Below are 21,367 nucleotides of genomic sequence, written 5' to 3' on the forward strand. Positions count from 1 at the left end.
TTCATCTCACACAGGATTTTATGTGCTTATTTGACATGTACTTGCAAGATAACTTTGAATTCTGTATCTCAGAAACAGATAAGGATATCTACAAAATTTTCATAGTTATTTGAGATCAGGTTCTTTGGAACATATTGTAAAAATTTTAGCCATTTACTGTGTATAGCCACCTTCAAATCTGTGGCTCAGTTTTGGTATGGAAAATGGGTAAAAAACCATTTTTCTAAGGTGCTGCCCAATAACTAACAGTGCCTCCATAAGCCCCTTAAGATCCACCATACACCACAGCAAATGCAAAAAGAACCTAAGCAGGAGTAAGTGTGTAATTTCATATTTTGACGTTGTGCTGTAGGATTGTGACACTAAGACAGTCCTGTTGGGTACACAAATAGTCCCTAGGCCAAAGGCTATCCAAAACACTTGAACCTTACATTCTATTTTGAACAGAACCCGATATATGAACCACGGAAGAATCCCATTTTTATGTGTGAAGTTTTTGGAAGATATTAGGCAGTGCATGCTGCCACATACATATCAATTTATTGTGTGGCTTTTAGTGCTTGGAGATTGAAGAGATGTTCTGTTCATCTTTGATGCAGTTCTTTTCATTTAAACAGCGAGGCTGCACCTTTAAGAAAACTGGAATCTGTCAAGAAAGAAAGGAACTCAGAAGTAACTTACTGTGGCCTATAGCAAGGGATCAACATTGGCATTCTCTGAAATTGCAAATGTGAAACCACAGAAACCCATTATCAAGGTTGCCAGCAGATGGATTTGGAACACTTTGCATCCTGAATTCAGGGGTTGCTAGCTCAGCACCTCATCCCGCAGATCTATTCCAGTCATTGTAGAATTTGGAAAAACTGGTTCTTGTACATTGTTTTAAAATAAAAGAAAATGTATTACAAAACTCTGATACTGCCACGTATTTTCTTTAATTGTGCATGCCTGGCCATTTGATGATACATAAATATATGCATATTTTTAGATTTAATGGGCATTGAATTCCTTGCTTCAGTTATTATAGTGTTAGAAGAGCATAAATAGATTTTGAATGAAAGGCGGGGCGGGGAGACACATGTACATGGAACAGTTCGTTCAGGCAAATTCAAACAGCCCACTGGAAAAATATTTTAGAAACAAACTGTAGAATGTATTACCATCACATACCTCTTCTGCTCTCCACAAACCCCTCCCCATAATTCCATATCAGAACTGGTTTTCATAACTGAGTACTAGCTGGGTGACCAGACTGGGTGATATTTTGCCATCTGGTCTACTAATGATAGAACTTTGAGCAAATTTTTTAAAGACATGCAGCCACCCAATGTTTTGGTGGTGTTTCTGTTGATCAGCGCTATGTTTGGGTGACGCAGGTCAATCCAGGTGTATTTTATTCAGTGATTTTAATATAATGTCATCTGTAATATTGTTTACCATTCCACTGCCTTGTGAAATACAGAATTGTTGGAACCCCAAAGTTCTACCAGTCTCCAAATAATGATGCCAGTACTAACATTAAACAGCTGGAAATGGGCAAGTAGGCTACTATAGTAGAGCACACACATTTTTAACTTATCGCAACTCAAGTGGACAAATCAAAACCAGTCTTCCTCTTTTTTCTTGCTACAGGCTTATCCACAATTAGCAACTATCATAACAGTACACAGCACAAAAACAATAAATGGCAACACGTACATTAAATCCAACTGCAAGCAAGAACTGAACTAATTAACGAAACAATAAATGAGCTCAAGTAAAGTTGACTATGTAGAGAAGTTGCTCTTGTATGCAGATGGTATGTAATGCACATATTTTGCAAAAAATTTCTTCATAGTGAATTACTAATACTTGACTGCAAGAAACAGTTGTAAAAACTCTGTTGTAACTATTTCTTTCAGGTCTGAAGATGGCAGTTAAAATTTATCAAAACTAGTAGTCCATATACATAATTATTGTGGTGTGGGCAAATAAAACTTCTCTACCAAGAATATTATTTTTTTCATATAAAAACCTGTCACACCAGTTTCCAAAAGACAGCTCTTTTCATACATTCTAACAGACATTATTACTCACAAACAATTAAAAGCTTTAAATTTTAGAACTCAGCTGTACAAGCTTCATATCAGCAACTTTATAATAATAAAATAACAAAGATGTTACAAGTATTTAAATATTGAATGGCTGATTTTGATTCTATCAATTACCTGGGAATTGAAGTACAACGTTGAAAATGGAATTTGCAGACTTCCTAGCCAGTTCCTCTCCAGTCGTTGATGTATATTTGTCTCCCTTATGCTATCATCAGCCAGAAGGTCAATAACAATCTCATCAAACAAATTGAAATGAACAGAATCTTTTATTGACTGGAGTGTTCCATGAGAGTAATCACCACCTGGTGGACTGTTAAGTTAATAGAAATTTACTGAACCATATGTAAACAATTTCATAAACATTAAATGAAATTACAGCCTACTCAGACTAATCTACAAATTTATGCAATTAGTATACAGTAAAGATGTGATATGCTACAGTTTAAAGATGTAAAATTAATTACATATGTTGAGTTACTTCTTGGAAAATGCAAACTGTCAAAGTGTATCGCAAGATGGAACTGTGATATTGGTAGTAACAAATTATTAAAATAAGTATATCCCTTTGTAAGTAAGTCATGTTTTATATCCAAGCTAGTTACTTACTGTATTTCACTTGTAATGACTTATACCATAAAACACAATGCCCAGGTGAAAATTTCACAGTTTGGTGTGATGATGGTGCTGATGTAATTAATTTATTTTGTTATGATGTCTGGATCAACAGATACATAAATAAGTGTCATCTTGCACATCACTCTCAACAATGGTCAGCCAGTTCTCTTGTTTCGTTGGTATTATGAACTTCATGTGATCAGTTTTTCTCTGAGATAATACTTGTTAGTTGCCACAGACAAGCAATCCTCTTATCCCAAATGATGTGTTATCATTCCCAGAAGCAACTTTGCTTAATTACTCTGCCACACTCTGTACTCATTATTTTCATTAGTCATACATATGAAACATCTCTAGATATTCTTAAATAATTTGGGAGTAAAGGTGCCTGTCAATGAATACCATAAGTGGTGAGTCACTGACAGGCACCAAAAAAGACAGGCTTTCAAAAGAAATTCATCGAAGAGCTACGGTACAAATAATTCCTCACTGCCTATCTCTCTCTCTCTCTCTCTCTCTCTCTCTCTCTCTCTCTCTCTCTCTCTCTATCCCTCCTGTGGCCAAAAGAGAGGCAGCAGGTGTGGAAGTGGGAGGGGGGGGGTGGCAGGTGCACTGGCTAGGAATGTGACACATCTGCACTGGAGCCTGTGAGGTGTGGAGGTGTGGCACACAGTGAAACTGATGTAGAGGTGTGGGTTGGGAGGAGGTGACAGAACGGAAGAAGTGACAACCACTGAGTAGGGTGTGAAGACTGAGGAAAAGAGGATTACAAGAACAAAGGATCTGTACTGAGGATAGCTTCCATCTATGTAGTTCAGAAAGGTTGCTGCTACAGGGAAGGATTCAAATGGCACGGGGTGTGAAACAGCCATTGAACTGAAGGATGTTGTGCTCAGCAGTGTATTGCACCACTGGATGATCAACTCTGCACCTGGCACAATTTGGTGGTGACCGTCCGCTCTGGTGGACAATTGGTTGGTGATCCCACCCAAAGGAAATGCTGCACAGAAATTGCAGCAGAACTCACATACAAAATGGGTGTTTTCACCAATGGGTAAACCTGTGTCAAGGACTGGAGCAGAATGTGCTGGGGGGGGGGGGGGGGGGGGAGGAGGAGGAGGAGGGGGGGGGGGGGGGAAATCAGGCAAGTGGTGTTGCATCTGGATCTACCACACAAGAATGTGATCACTGTGGCAAGAGGTTGGGGGAGTGACTTACAGATGGACCACGATGTTGTAGATCGGATGGCTGACAGAATAGCTCGTTAGGAGGAATGGGAAGGATGGTGGGTAGAATGCCCCTCATTTCAGGGCACAAAGATAGATAACCAAAGCCTTGGCAAGGGATATGTCTGGATTAGATGCTCCAGTTCGTGGTGATGATGGGTGACACGGGAGGCACTTCTTTGCAACTTATTCTTTGGGGGTGGTGGGACAATTATGGATGTATGAGGAAATGGCATGGGAAATCTCTTTGAAGAATAACCTTGGGAGGGTAGTGTCTGTCTGTGACGGCCTCTGTGAGACCTTCAGCATACTGGACAACGCAATTCTCATCAGTGCAGATATACCGTCCACCAGTGGCCTGACTATATCAGAGTGATTTTATGGTGTGGAAGGGGAGACAGCTATCAAAATGCAGGCACTGTTGGTTGTTACTGGGCTTAATACAGACACAATTATGGATGTCACCATCAGAGAGGTGTAGGCCGAAATCCAGCAAGTTGGCACGTTTGGATGAGACGATGAGGTGAGATGGGTCAGAGTGAAGCTGAAGCTGGTAAGGTTCACGTTCCCCGATGATATCTTCACGGTTTCAACCCATGTCCACGACACACGACAGTGATGCCAAATTTATTACATCTGTTTGTATCAAGTTTTAGCTGGGGATAAATCACGTTGAGTGCTATATGAGAATGCAGGCTTTCTCGGTGAATCTTGATGATAAAATCTTCTCTGGTTGACAGCCTAGTCAATGCGTTGTTCTCCAGCAACATTTCAGCAAGTTTCTTACTTGCCATCTTCAGGTGAAGTGTCAGGTTCACATCTCGTCCGGATCTTTATAGCTGCAGGACCTTGGGATTCTCTGCATCCTCAGTGCCAGTCAGGCCAATCAGGCATGAGCAGGATCAGTGCAGTGGCGTGTGGTGGGGGGAGAACCGTAGGCGCCAGTTCCTTGCGTCTCGTCTCGGTGCGCACTGTTTATTCCATTTGCCACCACTGACCTGCCCCCCAGCGGTGCGCTCTCATCTTATACTTGATAATATTGTGTTCCAGTTCAGCACCATGTAGAGAACAATATATCAAGAATAAGACAAGAGCACACTGAGGGAGGCAGGTCGGTGGCGGCGAATGGAATAAACGGGCTGCACCGAGATGAGACGTGCCGCCATGTCGATTCTGCTAGTGCCTGATTGGCCCGAACGGCACCAAGGATGCAGAGAAGCCCATGGTCCAGTGGCTATAAAGATCCAGATGAGATGTGAACCCAACACTTCGCCTGAAGATGGCAAGTAAAAAACTTGCTGAAACATCGCCGGAGAACAATGCTGTCTATAAAAATGGCAGTCGTTCTGAAGTCTCATTTCTGAGTTCTGTATACAAATGAACAGATATAATGTTTAAGAGCTGCTTAATATGTCAGCATCTGTTCTGAAGTTTTCTTCTATATTCTGTCAACCACTACTCTACTGGGGCCTCAAAGACTTTTAAAAGTTTTTAAATAATTATGAATATTATGCCACTGTGATTATTCACTTTTGTTTTGTTAAAGGGTGTGAGTCACAATTAACATCTAGCCATCTGAGAAACCCGCTGTTACTCAAATTTCATTGATTGATTGATTTCTTTATTAATCTATGTAACAATTTACATTGGATTTCGTCAGCAAAATCATATACAATACAATATACCTACAATTTATACACATAAAATTAATATTTACATACATTTATTAGCTTTCCACAAATATGTTTTCAGATTGCATCTCCTCTGGTACTTTGTCACTCTTCCATGACTTGATAATTTGATGATTTCCTCTTTTTCTGGTACTAAGATCAGTCTGGATTGACATGTGTGGTTTACTTAAGGTTATTTTGTAACTGTTGAGCTTCATAGAAGAGGAGGATGCAAACAATTTCATACAACCTAGGAAGCTGTCTTTGTTTTTACAGGCATCTTCTGTGATGGGATGCAGAAATGTAGCACCTTACCAAAAGGGTCCTAAAGATTTTGTCTAATCCATACTATCTTCTTCATTTCTGTAATGACTAAGAGTGTGTGAAAACTGTATATATATATATATATATATATATATATATATATATATATATATATATATATATATATATAATAAACCTGGTGTTTATTACATTGAGAAGCCTTCACAAACAATACCAAAAATTAATAAGTAAAAACTTCATATGTGCAAAAACTGTCTGCCCTCACTTATTCATTGTCAATGAGATGTTAGCCTATAACTATCCTTCATCATTCATCTACATCAATAAACCATATAATGATAGTTTCTTTATTCATGTCGGTTCTCTCCCTTGTGTAACTACCTGACTTCATCTTTTTATTTCAACGCAGTAAATAAATATCCAAATTTCACCCATGATAATCATCTGAGTAAGACTGCTAGCATCAAATCAGAAAATAACAAATATACTCATATCTTAGTATGAGAGAGACCTTTACTCTCAACAAATTTCCATTCAAAAATAAACATAAATGTTTCCCAATTTAATTTACCGTATAACTGACCAACACACACTTTTTTCATAAAATGTTGATTGTTTCACATTTTGAACATCTGCACAACGAACACATTCAAACTGCATAACAGTAGGAATATATCTGTGATGACTAGCCTTCCCAATGATAAACGAAAACTGTTCTTGCCAAGTGAAATAACTTATTAAGTTGACGTCCAAGTTCACAGTTCCCTGTAAGTCAAATGACATTATTTTTACATCTTCATTGACTTTTCCACAGAAGATTAAGTTAGCTATGTTTTTGAGATCTTGGAAAGACCTCATACTATAGAATGAAGAGGATGTATCTAAAATAAACAAAAAATGTGCCCTATATTTCATATCCCTAGTACTGTAAATGTATGCTGAGATGAAAAAGTAAGTCTTACTCACCGCAGTAGTATTTGAAGCTCTTGATTCCATGTGGGATTTGCTCCTTCAGCAGTGGTTGTTCTACAGACAGTATCTTGAAATGATACTTCAACAAATGGTCTTACTGGAACCAGTGTGAACTTGCAACCCTGTGGCCCAACTGTGGTGATGCCCAAAGTATCTACATCTTTCCTGACAGGAACATCAAATGCACGTACAATATTTATAATAATCTTTACTTCTGTGGTGGAAATGTTTTGTGTTGTCACTTTCTTTCGTTCTTTTCGTACTGGTCGAAGTGGTCGTTTTGGTTGTAACCATTTCATGAATGTCAAACCTAATGTACTGGGAAAAAATAAAAAATGTTATTACATTTCATGCTACAAATATGTTCACAGACTGATAATACAAATACCTATTGCAAAATGAATGCACTAGACATTACTTTCCACACTGATCATTTTATTACAAAGAAATGTAACATAATCCCAGACCTTGCTTTTTAGTGCAGTCTCATACTCACACACTCATGTAAATGTGCCTCATATTTTACACTTAACAACTTTGTTTCCCATAACAGTTAAATGTAAAACATGAGAAATGTTTACATAAACATTTTATTTTGTTGTTGTTTTAAGAAGCAAGGTTTGGATTATGTTACATTTCTTTGTAACAAAACAAACAATGTGAAAAATAATGTCTGGCAGATAGCTTATACAGGATATATCTATGACACTGATGATGTTACAAACTTCAGAGGTGATGCAGAAATGACGAATGTATCAATTTGAGATAGGGACTCTTGATCCGGACATGACTAATTCACAGATTACGCTGATCAACAAAATTTTTGAAATGGTGTTCTTTGCTAAATCTTGGGTGGTAAATTTGATAATTAAATAAGTTTTTGGCTATCAGGCTGAGTTTCTCATATTACTCTACCACATAGCTATCAAAATCCTTGAAAATGCTGCATACTGGTTATTCTTCTGTAGCTTAATCTAAAAAACCTAACTTAAATTTTCAGCAGATTTAATTGCTGAAAAATAATCAAAAAAAGTACAGTGAATTGCCACATGTACACCTCAGTTCAAAAATTACCTTCAGGAAATGAAGGTGATTCAATAACACTACTGACGACTCATTCTGAACTCACACAATCACATTCCATTTTTTGCCACTTGCATCTCAGCCTAGAGAGTTCTGACAGTTATTAGAAGTGATTCCTTGTTTTCTAAGGTCATGAATGTTTGTGCTTTTATAAATTCAGAAGAAGAAATGACCTATGTGCCTATTTAAAAAGCACAAATTCTTTTTGTTATATCTGTAGACAGTTATCTCTGAAATCACAAAACGGAAACTTAAACCTCTTGTAAAGAAGTGAAATGAACTTTATTTTGGGTGTAAGGTTAAGAAGGAGGATGATAATTGGACCCCACCAGAATGCTGTTTCTCATGTACTGGTAAAAAGATCATGTCAATATCCTTTGCTGCTCCCCTGATTTGGAGGGAGCCAATGGACTGCTCTTTTGTCTGACAAATATATCCTAATTTACCATCTGCTATAAGGTCTTTGTGTCACAAAGAAGGGTAACAGATACCAGTGCCTCCGAAGAGTGTGACAGTGACTGAAGGTGAATACAGTGACAAATACACTTAAGACAGCAAAGAAGATATGCAGGCCAACCCAATGCTTCAATGTCGCTGTGAATCAAATGAGCGACACTTTTGGTGTCATGGGGATCTCAATGATACCATCTGTGGTTTAAATTGTCAAAATAACAGGCTGAGCTTCCAGCTTCAAAATTAAAAGGGTGAAATATTATTTTTTGCAATTGAAAAGTGTAGTGAGTGTTTATTGTTAGCACCATGCTGTTCTTCTGAATATTTCTCCAAGGGAAACAACCCTTTTTTTTTCCGGCACTGGCATTGGCACAAATTTTAATTCATTACTTCAGCATCTAATCTTATAGAAAATTTCATTCTGGTCAGATTGCTCATGAGAGACATATCGGAACTTTAAACTGTTAAAACTGTGTGCCCGACCAAGACTCGAACTCGGGACCCAAGTTCGAGCCTCGGTCGGGCACACAGTTTTAATCTGCCAGGAAGTTTCATTTCAGCGCACACTCCGCTGCAGAGTGAAAATCTCATTCTTTAAACTGTTACTCCCACTAACCTAGTATGAGAAATAAAAACACCATGTATTGCTAGGTAATTGCAATTTTTCTTCGCATGCAGCTCAGTTACACAAAATGCTGTTGCATTGTATATCAGTGGGACTGCAGAAATAGAAAAGCACTATTATGGGAAAAAATTGCGTCATTGAAATGTACTCCTGCCTGGACAGAAGATTGTGATAAACACTCCTCCTGTTGACCCAAAAATATGTATCTGTGTCCATTGCACATTATATTGGGTCATGCCAAAATTTTTGTAAAAGCCACAGACAACATTTTACCTGAATTCAAGCACTGGCAAGAGAAGTTTCCCAGGATTGCTCAAGCAAAAATACAGGAAGGAACTCTGATGAACATTTCCTTGATTTGTTGAGAGATGTTGAAAAAATGACACTGGCATCTTCATAAGAGTCTGCATGAACTTTTTGGGCAACAGTAGAGTGGAGAACTGTTGTGACAGTGTGTAAGAAATACTAAGATCATACCGCCTTATGAGCTGCCACTTAAAATACATTCCTTTCAAATCAGTTGTTTGTCTCATCTTATGAGTACTGCTCAAGTGTATAGTACCTCTGCCAAATGGGACTAACAGGGAATACTAAAAGTATACAAGGAAGGCTCACATGAATAGTCACATGTTCGTTTGACCTGTGGAAGAGCACCACAGAAATGTTGAAAGACCTGAACTGACAGATTCTTTAAGATAGACACCACTTATCTCCCAAAAGCTAATGTACAAAGTTTTGAGAACTAGTAGTATGTGAAGAATCTAGAGATATTCTTCATCAACCAGTGTATCACTCCTGTAATGACCATGAAGATAAGACTAATTACAGCATTCACAGAAACAATAAGCAGTCATTGTTCCTGTGCTTCATATCCGACTGGAACAGAAAGAAATGCTAACTTATGGTACCACACTAAGCTCTCTGCCATGCACTTCACAGTTTGGCTACAGGAGGTGCGTATATTTAGATAAAGGAAAGGCATAAGCAGTGGTCACAAGAAACTTAATAATGGGAGATATGCTATGCGGGATAAAGATATCAACATTACACTGAAGGGAGATGGTGAGAACACAGATTTGGTCTGCATAGGAAACATGCAGTAACAGTTCCTCCTATCAAATTATTTTTTGTCTCCAGCATTCACCCTTCATCCCCTGTATTTTCTTCCAAGATACTTCATAATCTCACTGGTGCTCTTGTACTTCCTTAAGTTCTGACTCATTAACCTTACTATTTCACTTTTCTAGGGAACTGATTTTTGAAGTACATCTGCTGACTGAAGCATCAAATGAAAATTTGTACCATTGCTGCAATTCGAACCTGCGTCACCTGCTCACTAGGCAGACACACTAACCACTATGCCACCCTGGCACAGTGGCTTTGCACAACTGCACAGACTGTGCTAGTGTGCCTCCCTCCTCAATACAAATTCCCATTTATGCCTCAGCTCATTTAGTATTCGCCCTAAACTCAAAAAGCATTGCAGAGTCTCTCCAACTGTACTGGAATAGCATTTAAGCATTGAACAAAACAGGAAAGGCATGCTAGGGTAGTCTGTACAGTTGAAACCCACTGTGCCAGAGTGGCATAGCAAGTAGCACATCTGCCTAGTGACGAGGAGCTCCACGTTTGAATCTCAGCCATTGTACAAATTTATTGTTTCAATCTGCATATGTACATTGTAGATACTTGTGACATGAAAAGGTATCTACACCCATATAGTTTCATTTGATTTTTAAGGCACATAGCATGCAACTTTCAGTAAATCAGTTACCCCAATTTACAGTTCCTCAAGGCCAATAAACATGTGTTACTTTGACCATTGGTTATTTGTGTCTTACACTAGACTCATAATAACTGATATTGTGTTAAAAAAAATACATCCCAGTTCTTAATGGAAAAAGGGTCTCATGTGATTTGGAATTGTATGGCTCACTGTCAGAACAAGTCTTTTAACTTGGTGCTACTTTTGCTTCTTGAGTTTTATACATCTTAAATCCAGTTGTTTCAGTACATGAGATTTTGATTAGACCAAATAAAATTTAGTGCCCTGCCTCTGCCATTGATGATACTAGGACAGAAGGGAGAGGATGGAACATAGTGCCATTACAGTCTACTTCTCTTGAGTAGTACCGAGGAGTGTGCTTAATTAAACTTACCATCAACATCGTTATTTGCCTTCAGTATGAGATAAGCTGCAGGCAGATGTAGAATTTAATGCACTTGAGTTGCACACACTCCAGAAATGATTATCTGTTATTATCCATTTATATGGAAGTGATGTTTTGGCTCTTACATTCTGTCAAAATAGTTTAGATACAATACAGTTACATGAAACACTTCTTTGTTGACAGTAAAGATAAAGTCTATGAACATTTCAAGAAATTGATACAGGTAAATGAGCAGGAAAAACATAACAAATGATACAGAAAGAAAAGACAAACAATCAAAGTTTTTATTTTTTACTTTTTACATATTTATTATTTTACCATGTTTATAAATGTTCTACATGTCTATCATTTGCCACATGGCACCTAACTGTTAGTCCAATTCTTCCCATATCAGGAGTGTTGGTAAAAACAGCTACTTCAGTGTGATGTCATAATAATTCTTCAAGGTTCTGCAGCAGAGATGGAACATAAACGCTATCCTTGATGTACGCGCGCAAAAAAAAAAAAAAAAAAAAAAGAGAGAGAGAGAGATACACACACACACACACACACACACACACAATTCAGCTGATTTCATACACAACTGTAGAAATGTGGACTGGTGCAGGTGATACCATTGTCATTTCTCTCAGCAAGGAAGAATGGTCCACAGACTGTCTTGCTGGACATGACACAGAGCATGTTAACTTCCTCAGGATCCTGGGCATATTCCCCAGGAGTACGCCAATTCTCAGACCCACATATGCATGTGTTGTGTCGATTGACCTTTCCCAAAAGACGAAAAGTGGTTTCATCACTGAAGACTGATTTTATCACAAAGTCACTATTTTCAAGATTGTTCTGTACATCAATGCAGAACTGCAAATGGCACAATCTGTCATCATGGCTTATGGATTTGCAATTTGTACAGCTTCACTCTTAACAATTTATGAAGGATTCTCCACAATGTTGGCTGACGGATGTTCAGTTCTGCGCCAGCTCGATATGTAAACTTTATAGGACTTCCCAACATCACAACCCTCACACCGCCCACTGTCTGTTCTGATATGCTTGATAGAGCCAGATACTTTGTATTGCACATGTGCTCTATGCAGAGCTGCACCCCTACATATTCAGCCATCACACTTACAGATATACTACACAGGGCAGGTACAACACCTGGCAGACCTTGGAGGATGTTTGCCAAAAAGTCACTGAGCTGTTCAGGACCAAGCCTGCTGGAGTTGCCATGGGACCTGGAGATGCTACCCACGGCACTATGAGACATGCAGGTTACAGTACAATGTTGCAGTCGCAGGCACCTCCTCACATCCATGCAGCCACGTGTTCATATGATGACACCATGCACATACTCTTCCATTAATGCCTACTGAGGCTGGTGCTCCAGCCAGTTACACTCCAGGTTCTGTCCGACTGATAGCTGATTTGACTCCAGGTTCTGACCGACTGATAGCTGATTTGAGTCTTCGATGCCTGCCACTGCTGCTGCCACCCGAGGTGTTATCTTACCCTCAATCACGAGTGCCGTATGAAGCTGCATTTTTGTCAGTCACTCCCAAGAGCAACTCTTCACTGTATCTGTATGTGATTGTCCATGAGCTGATTGCCTTGTGGGACCATTTTGTTACAGCATCTTACAGCTCTTCAGTAAGATGCTGCCAATGAGCTCCCAGACTTGTGGAAGTTTGTCATTACTTATCCTCCCTGCTCCTCACCACATCGACATTCATGGATTTCATCCTCGTGTGTACCTTTAAGGCACTGTTGAGGATTAACATTTCTATTATCAAGTTGTGCGGACATGTGTTCCTAGAAGTTGCATGTAGTTTAGTCTTGTCAATAAGAATTGTTACTGCAAACTATGTATCTCAATACTGTCATTCTGATGGGGCAACATAGTCATGCTTCTCATGTTTTTTTCCAATTGGTTTTCTGAATTTTGGTAGGCACTTGTTTGAAGTTCATTTCCCCAATGGTGTCAAAGTTTCTTACCAGTTGCAAGTTTATAAAATTGGTTTCTTTGTAACTGCCCTGTTTTATGTATGATTCAGCAGTCTATTATTGTGTTGTTGCATTAGGCATTGTCTTAATTGATGCTCTTGGTCTGCATCATTTTCAGTGGTTCTTTGGTGTAATTTTTGTACTTCAGTGACATCCAGATTACAGCAAGTTGGCAGTGTACTTTTGCATAAGGTTTGAGGGTCATTTTCTGTTACCTCGTCAGTCCAATCATTGTGGCTGTCTTTGGCACAAGTCATTCAGTTATAGGAGCAGCAAATACAGAAACTGCTGCAGATCATAACTCAGCTTACTCAGGTTATGACTGCAATGGCCGCATGTCAATAAACCACCCCTGGATTGGTGCCAAATAATCAGATGTTTGACAGCCAGAAAGAGGATTGGTCCACATACAGTCAAAGGTTGGAGACCCGCCTTACAGCATAAAGCATACAACATATGCAACACAGTGTTCACTTCATTGCAAGTGCAGATACAGATGTCTTTAGTTTCTGTTGTCAGTTATTCCCAGACTCTCATCTGCAGGATGTCAATTTTGGCTTGTTAGTGGAACATAAGAGTGCATTTTGTACTGACAGTCAACTCTGGTTGAGCCGCATGAGTGCCACAGTCTCGATTACCACTAAGCAGTCTTCCCCTCAGTGTTCGAGTGAGCTCAATCAAGGACAGTGTCCAGACTGGGCATCCACGAGTTTTGTATGTGGTGAGATGGGTCACCTTGAGTCAAATCAGTTGCGTTGTTGTTGTGCTGTGTGACAGTTTTGTGTTCACACAGTTCTATGGCAGAAGTCCATCTGCCATCGGGCCAGTCCTTACCAGTGACACCACCAAACACCAGCCTGGTGCTGCTGGCCGTGCAATCACCAATGCCAGCCCTCTCATCAATCCAGTCATCACTCTCTCTTTTCCTGTCATCACCAACCCTGTCAATGATGACACTGCATTCTCATCAACTCTGTCATCATTGGCACTGTCTTGGCTGGCCCTCCTGTCATCACCAGCCCCATCGACAATGCTGCCAGCCTTCTCATCTCTCCAATCATCACTAGCCCTGTCACAGCCAGTCCTCTTTCACCACCAACTGTGTCAATGATGGTGCAAACTTCCTTCTTGTCACTCCTGTCTTCAACAGCCCTGTTACAGCTCACCGTCTTGATGTCACCACCCTTGTCAATGTCAATGCCAGCTCTCTTGTAAGTGCAGTCGTCGCCAGACCTTTGACCACTGATCCTCTTGATGCCAATGCCAGTGCCTCCACACTGGTCCCAGTGGTGCCACCATTGCCATCCCAGCAGCTGCTACTGCTGTTACTGCCAGCTCTGCTGCTGGCACTGCCAATCCCATCAAATGTCCTTCTGGGTCTCGGGTTGTGCTTCTGTGGAAATTTTGCCACAAGCCCCGCTCCCGCCTGGAGAGGACAGTTGCCATTACCCTACACCGACATGGCATGCTTGTCTTGATGGAATCACATTTTGTGTTGTTTAGAGCCTTATTTCAGTACATTCATGTGCCTTGCACTGAGGTTTGGAAGCTATTGTGCAATGTTTATATGGTTTTTCTCTTCTTGTGTATTGCAGCATGTGCTCAGCAGTCTTATTAGTTGTGCTTTCTTCTATGGATGTTCATGTCAGTCTTGGGGTTCTTTCTTATGCACAGTGTTTTGGTTCTTTTCAATGATTGTGGGGTGTGAGGATGTGTTACAGTATTCAGCAACTAGTTGGTCATTTCTCAGGAACATGTTCACACACTCACATCTCTGAGATGGCTGAGCCATTTCTCTTAAAGGGGGAGGGGTGAGGTGTATGTAGGGCTGTGCCCACACTTATGGATATGCATTGGGGGCCAGGGATGGACCCTGCCTCACCCCTGAAGACGTTTGTCAATGTAAAAGTCACTGAGATGTTTACCACCAAGCCTCCTGCACTTGCCACAGCATCTGGGGCTGCTACCTATGCCACCACAGGACGCAGAGATAGTGGTACACAATGCTGCATTCATAGGTACCAGCTCGCATCTGCACGGTCACGTGTCCACGTGACACCCTGCATGTACTCCTCTGTAGATGCCTACTTACCGTATTTACTTGAATCTAAGCCGCACTTTTTTTACGGTCTTTGTAATCCAAAAAACCGCCTGCGGCTTAGAATCGAATGCAAAAAAGCGGAAGTTCTGAAAAATATTGGTAGGTGCTGCCACAACTAACTTCTGCCGTCGAATATATGTAGCGCTACACAGGCATGCTTTGTAGGCACAGAGATAAATACTGGCGCCAAAACCTCTGCGTCAGTAAATAAATTTAAAAAAAGGTGGAAGACGAGCTTTTTTTTCTCCGCCCTGAGTTTCGACACTGCATTTTCATACATTATTCAATGAAGTAAATACAAATTCTGTATTGTTCATCTTCGAATGTAGCAGAATTTCTATGTACTATGAAAATCCGACTGGCAAGACTTTTAGGGATGCTTGTCAATATGGCCAACTCTACGTTCTGAATTTTTTTCCTACCTGTGACAACAGATGGTTGCTAATAGGAACCTGATGAAATGTGAATCACATGCTGTATTATCACAGTCTAACATTATCTTCACCATAAGAATAATATGAATATAAACATTTTGCGGTGTATTCTTTTTTCATGTTTGCTGCTATCTCATTTAAATACTGTCTGCCTAATAAACTACGAAACTTGAGTGAGACAACAGCAAACGCGGAAGAATATACGTATCGTGTCATGTTTATATTCGTATTATTCTTATGCCTAATAGTGATACAGTCAGAAATGAAGCACGGCAACTGACTAGATTTTTAAATCTAAGATGACTAATTTCTGTGCAGCATTTGATGTACTAAAGAAGCGGCCGCAAAGATTTTCAAACGGAGAAAAATTTTCGCCTACCTCTCGTTCAGAACATGTTCTATCATACGCAGTCTATTATTTGGTTCTTGCTGATCACTATCAAAGAAAGCAGCAGTGTAAGTAACAACAAATAGCAGTCTCTTGCCATTGTTTCGCTATTGAGATGATTCCTCTCCTCTTTTTTTTTTTTTTTTTCTTTTTGTAAGCGGCGGTAGCGCGCACAAAAGCAAGCCATGCCGTGAGCAGCGACACGCCATAAACACGCACTATCAGAATGCGACAAACAATGCATGACGCAGTACAGTAATGCATTTTCAGCTTAGAGTGACGTAAACACCTATAACAAAGAAAACGGCACTTATCAGATCGAAGCAAAAGAAGCAATCAATTCAAACCAGATGAAGCACGTGAAAAAGGAAGGGTACCCGTATAAATACGGACGGAGCGCCTGACGCATAGCAATGGCTACCTGGTAAAGCTTAACTGCTAAGATTACGACTCGAACCAGACTACTGTATCGTCTTTCATTCGACCTAAATTGGGTCTCATATTACAATGGACCAACTTTGTTTCAATTTGGAGGTGTGGCCTAAAACTTTTCTCTCCCCTTGAATTTCGAGTCTCAAATTTCTGGTGCGGCTTATATTCGTGAAATTATTATTATTTTTTTTTTCCTTTATTTCGAGTCTCATTTTTCAGGTGCGGCTTAGATTCGAGTAAATATGGTAGGTCAGTACTCCACCCATCAAGAGCCAGTTATGCCCCACACTCCAATTGATCAACAGTCACTGCCACTGCCACTGCCTGCCAAGGTGTTGTCTTCCCCTTGTTGTGAGCCCTGTACAATGCTGCATTTCCATCAGCTGCTCCTGATAGCACTGCTTCATAGTATCTGCTCACAAACTCATTGTCTCGTGGTACCATGTCATTATAGCACGTTGCTGCTTGTCAGTGAACTACCTACAAGCTCCCAGTCTCGTGGGAGTGTGCTGTTACTTGTACTCCCTGCTTCTCAGCATTTTGACATTTATGGACTTCATCCTGGTGTGTGCACCTGTTAGGCACAGTTGAGGATCAATGTTTCTGTTACTGTGTTGTGTGGACATCCATTCTCAGAAGCTGGGTGTAGTATAGTTACGTTAATAAATATTCATTGTTCCAAACTGTGTATCTCAATATTATCAGCCACACCACTTGACTAAAGGATACTTCAGCACTAACAACCATTCACCTCAAATTTCTTCTACCACTTCACATGATTTTGTAACCTGGTGGTGTCTTGTGAAACTTGCCATGGAAAGCTCTTTGCACCCTCACTGTTGGTACACAATGGGCAAATTCAAGCACACAAAATGATTTTTCTGGATGTTTTGCTGACACTTTCAGCAACTGCACTATTGGCACCTTTGTCAGTGTTTTTTCAAGCAAACCTGCCAGCACCACATTCAAAAAAGCTTTGAAAGTCTGTCTTTCACATATTGTACCTTTTTTTACATTATGTTTAGTCATTTACCTATAACAATTTCTTAAAATTTTTCCCTGTGTTTATGGTTTAATATCCCTTGGAAGTTAATTCTATTTTACATAACCTCACCAGACCTTTTCCTTCACCCCTCTTCCTTCCTCTTCAAGCTTTCTCCCAGAAGGGGACACTAGCTTCAAAAGCTTGCATACTTTGATACCTTTATATGTGTGCTCTTTTGCTGCTGCTTGGTGAGTTAATGTTTTATCTATCCAATTACTTCATCTTTTCAAGAACTGATTATTTTTACTGCATTGTATGAAGTTTGATTAAGAGAAAAATTACTCAGTTAATTGATGGTTCTAGATATTGTCAGAGGTTGCCAAATTATTCAGGCCGCAAATCAAAGACTAGTTATAATGTGAAACATTTCAAAGCTAAACTACCACCACCCAAATTATTTTGTAGTTGTATAAATGATTGAAAATGGGACTGAGGGCATACTGTGAGATTAACTTTATCTGGATTACCAGATATAAGAAGATCATCTCTGTACAGTTCATTATTACACCAAATACAGATTACATTATGACATCTGTACCCAATATCAGGAACTTGATCCTCTGAAACAATGTCTTGTGGTTGCTTATTCTGTTGTGCAGCATGACATTGCTGTAGTATCCTCTGCTGAACATCTAGGAGAAATCTCTGGCCCCATATCCGATGTGACTCTAATGGATCTGGAGGTAGTTCATCATGACTTCTCTTTGGCTCCACAGACATCCGTTTGTCATATTCCTGTTCAAAAGTAGAAGAAAATGAAGATGGCAATCATCATAGGGTCAACAAAAATTATCATAAAACTGAAAATAATCAGAAAAGAATTACATTTTTTACTTTTTATCTATTTTCATTCAAATATGATATGAGCTAAATCTACTTACTTATATGAACCTATTTGTGTTAAAATCTTTCTTGCACAAGCTGCTAAATAATATACCTGAATACATGTATACAATGAAGAAACAATTTTTTGGAGATGGTTTTACACTACCTTTCACAAATACAACAAAACTGGACTACATTGATCAATTCACTGAAATAAATTATGAAACTGGAACCACTATAAGCAGCTATCATTTAACCTATTACAACTAAACAAACAATGGAAAATTCAGGATGGAATAACAACAATATTACGAAAGGGATGCATTGCTACTCAACATCCAGTCTATAGTGTGAGTAACGATCTGTCCCTTTCTTAATAATGTTGAAACTATTACAACTATTGAACAAAATAAGAATTGTTTATAAGCTAAAAAGCAGTAAAGAAGCAAAATAAGCAATTTTAACAGTAAAATAGAAAGAAATTGCAGGCAATAAATATATTACCTCACAGGAACTAAAACCAACTAATATCTCAATAGTAAGTGTCATCAAAATAGGTAAGAAGTAAAACTCAAATTTTAAAGAATTGGTTCCATTATGAAGCACACTTAAGACATTGCAGTTGTAAAACATCTGACCAAATGCAACACTATATAATATACACTGAAGAGCCAAAGAAACTGGTACAACTGCCTAATATCGTGTGGGGCCCACACAAGCACACAGAAGTGCCACAATGTGATGTGACATGGACTCAACTAATGTCTCAAGTAGTGCTGGAGGGAACTGACACCACGAATCCTGCAGGGCTGTCCATAAATCCATAAGAGTACAAGGTGGTGGAGATCTCTACTGAACAGCACATAGCAAGGCATCCCAGATATGCTCAATAATGTTCATGTCTGGGGAATTTGGTTGCCAATGGAAATGTTTAAACTCAGAAGAGTGTTCCTGGAGCCACTCTGTAGTGTTTATGGACGTGTGGAGTGTTGTATTGTCCTGCTGGAATTGTCCAAGTCCATCAGAATGCACAATGAACATGAATGGATGCAAGTGATCACACAGGATGCTTACATATGTGTCACCTGTCAGAGTCGTACCTAGATGTATCAGGGGTCCCATATCACTTCAACTGCACATGCTCCACACCATTACAGAGCCTCCACCAGCTTAAACAGTCCTCTGCTGACATGCAGGGTCCATGGATTCATGAGGTTGTGTCCATATCCATCTGCTCGACACAATGTGACCAGGCAACAAGTTTCCAGTCATCAACAGTCCAATATCAGTGTTGATGGGCCCAGGTGGGGCATAAAACTTTGTGTCATGTAGTCATCATGGGTACACGAGGCCTTTGGCTCCAAAAGCCCATACTAATGATGTTTCCTTGAATGTTTCACATGCTGACACTTGTTGATGGCCCACCATTGAAATACACAGCAATTTACAGAAGGGTTGCACTTCTGTCACATTGAATTTCTCTTCAGTTGTTGTTGGTCCTGATCTTGCAGAATCTTTTTCAGGCCACAGTGATGTCAGGGATTTGATGTTTTATCTGATTCCTGATATTCATAGTACACTCGTGAAATGATCGTATGGGAAAATCCCCATTTCATCACAACCTTGGAGAGTTTGTGTCCCATCGCTCATGCTCTGACTATAGCACCATGTTCAATCTCCCTTAAATATTGATAACCTGCCATTGCAGCAGCAGCAACTGATCTAACAACTGGACCAGACACTTGTTCTCTTACATAGGTATTGCTGACCAGAGCACCATATTCTGCCTGTTTACATATTTCTGTATTTGAATATGCATGCCTATACTAGTTTCTTTGGTGCTTCAGTGTATAATCACTCATTTATTGTTGTGAAGTAATAACAATCCACCCAAAACTGCAGATTCAGTAGACAACAGGAAAAAAAGAAGAAAAATTTAAACTGTAAACTTGCAAAACATGGTTATGATAGGAATTCACACTTATGTGCAGATTAATAACACAATATTGAAATAAAATAAAAATAGGGGAAAGATGACTCAGTTCTCATATTCTTTGTGCATTATGATATAAAAGATAACAACATGCATGAAAACATCACTTATAAGATGTTCCAGATGACAAATGGTTTCATAATTTTTAGTTTACTATGAGAAGTAAGTAATAAGCTAGTTTATGGATAACTATACATATAAAATAAAACTACACACTGAAACAGAATGTACATGTTCATAATGTTAGGAACTACATCACTTGTTTAGAAAATGAATAAAAAATAATTTATTTACCATTACACAGATTGTTGTTTCACAATGCATCTTTTCAAGAACTCCACCTGTAGCAGCTGCAGTATGGAATGAGTATCTCAGTAGTTGCTGTTGCCAATGCTAAGCACAGATATAGGAGGAGGATACAGGGAGCAGCCAGGAAACATTTTGAGACGACCACTGCAGTTAACATCAGTAGTCCTAAAATTGAGCTAGCCATGTTTGCTGGGTTAATCTTGCATTATTCTTATATTTCTTATCTGCTAGGGGCCTGCTATTAAAATTTTTTGGTTACCTAATTTTCCTGTGAAGTTCTTGAGCTTTCTAGATTTTAATAGAGCTTCAACATTGTGTGTTGTGATACAGCTGAGTTGGTTATAATTTATTATGGCCTTGTGTTCTGGCAGATGTATTGCTTTTTGAAAAAACAGACAATTATGTTAACCAGCCCACCAATTGTAAACAAAATTACAATTCAAGAACAGGAAACCACAGATACAGACATATTTAAATATAAAGTAAACGTTTATCTATATACAAAAATGAGAACAAAACTGCAGAATCTGAAACTTCCTGACAGATTAAAACTGTGTGCCCGACCGAGACTCGAACTCGGGACCTTTGCCTTTCGCGGGCAAGTGCTCTACCGACTGAGCTACCGATGCACGACTCACGTCCGGTA

At 39.4% G+C, this 21,367-nt stretch overlaps 1 protein-coding gene across 1 annotated transcript in view; it reads right to left on the reverse strand.

Annotated features, from left to right (window-relative positions):
• The window catches only part of LOC124605904 (coiled-coil and C2 domain-containing protein 2A), a 348,984-nt gene that overhangs the window by 135,883 nt on the left and 191,734 nt on the right, over window positions 1-21,367 (reverse strand). The window contains exons 12-14 of the mRNA XM_047137851.1: window positions 18,133-18,329; window positions 6,856-7,179; window positions 2,208-2,403 (exon numbers count right to left, since the gene is read on the reverse strand). Coding sequence (XP_046993807.1) covers window positions 2,208-2,403; window positions 6,856-7,179; window positions 18,133-18,329 — 717 coding nt within the window. The remainder of the gene's footprint in view (window positions 1-2,207; window positions 2,404-6,855; window positions 7,180-18,132; window positions 18,330-21,367) is intronic.

This window comes from Schistocerca americana, chromosome 3 (genome assembly GCF_021461395.2).
Source record: "Schistocerca americana isolate TAMUIC-IGC-003095 chromosome 3, iqSchAmer2.1, whole genome shotgun sequence".
NCBI lineage: Eukaryota > Metazoa > Arthropoda > Insecta > Orthoptera > Acrididae > Schistocerca > Schistocerca americana.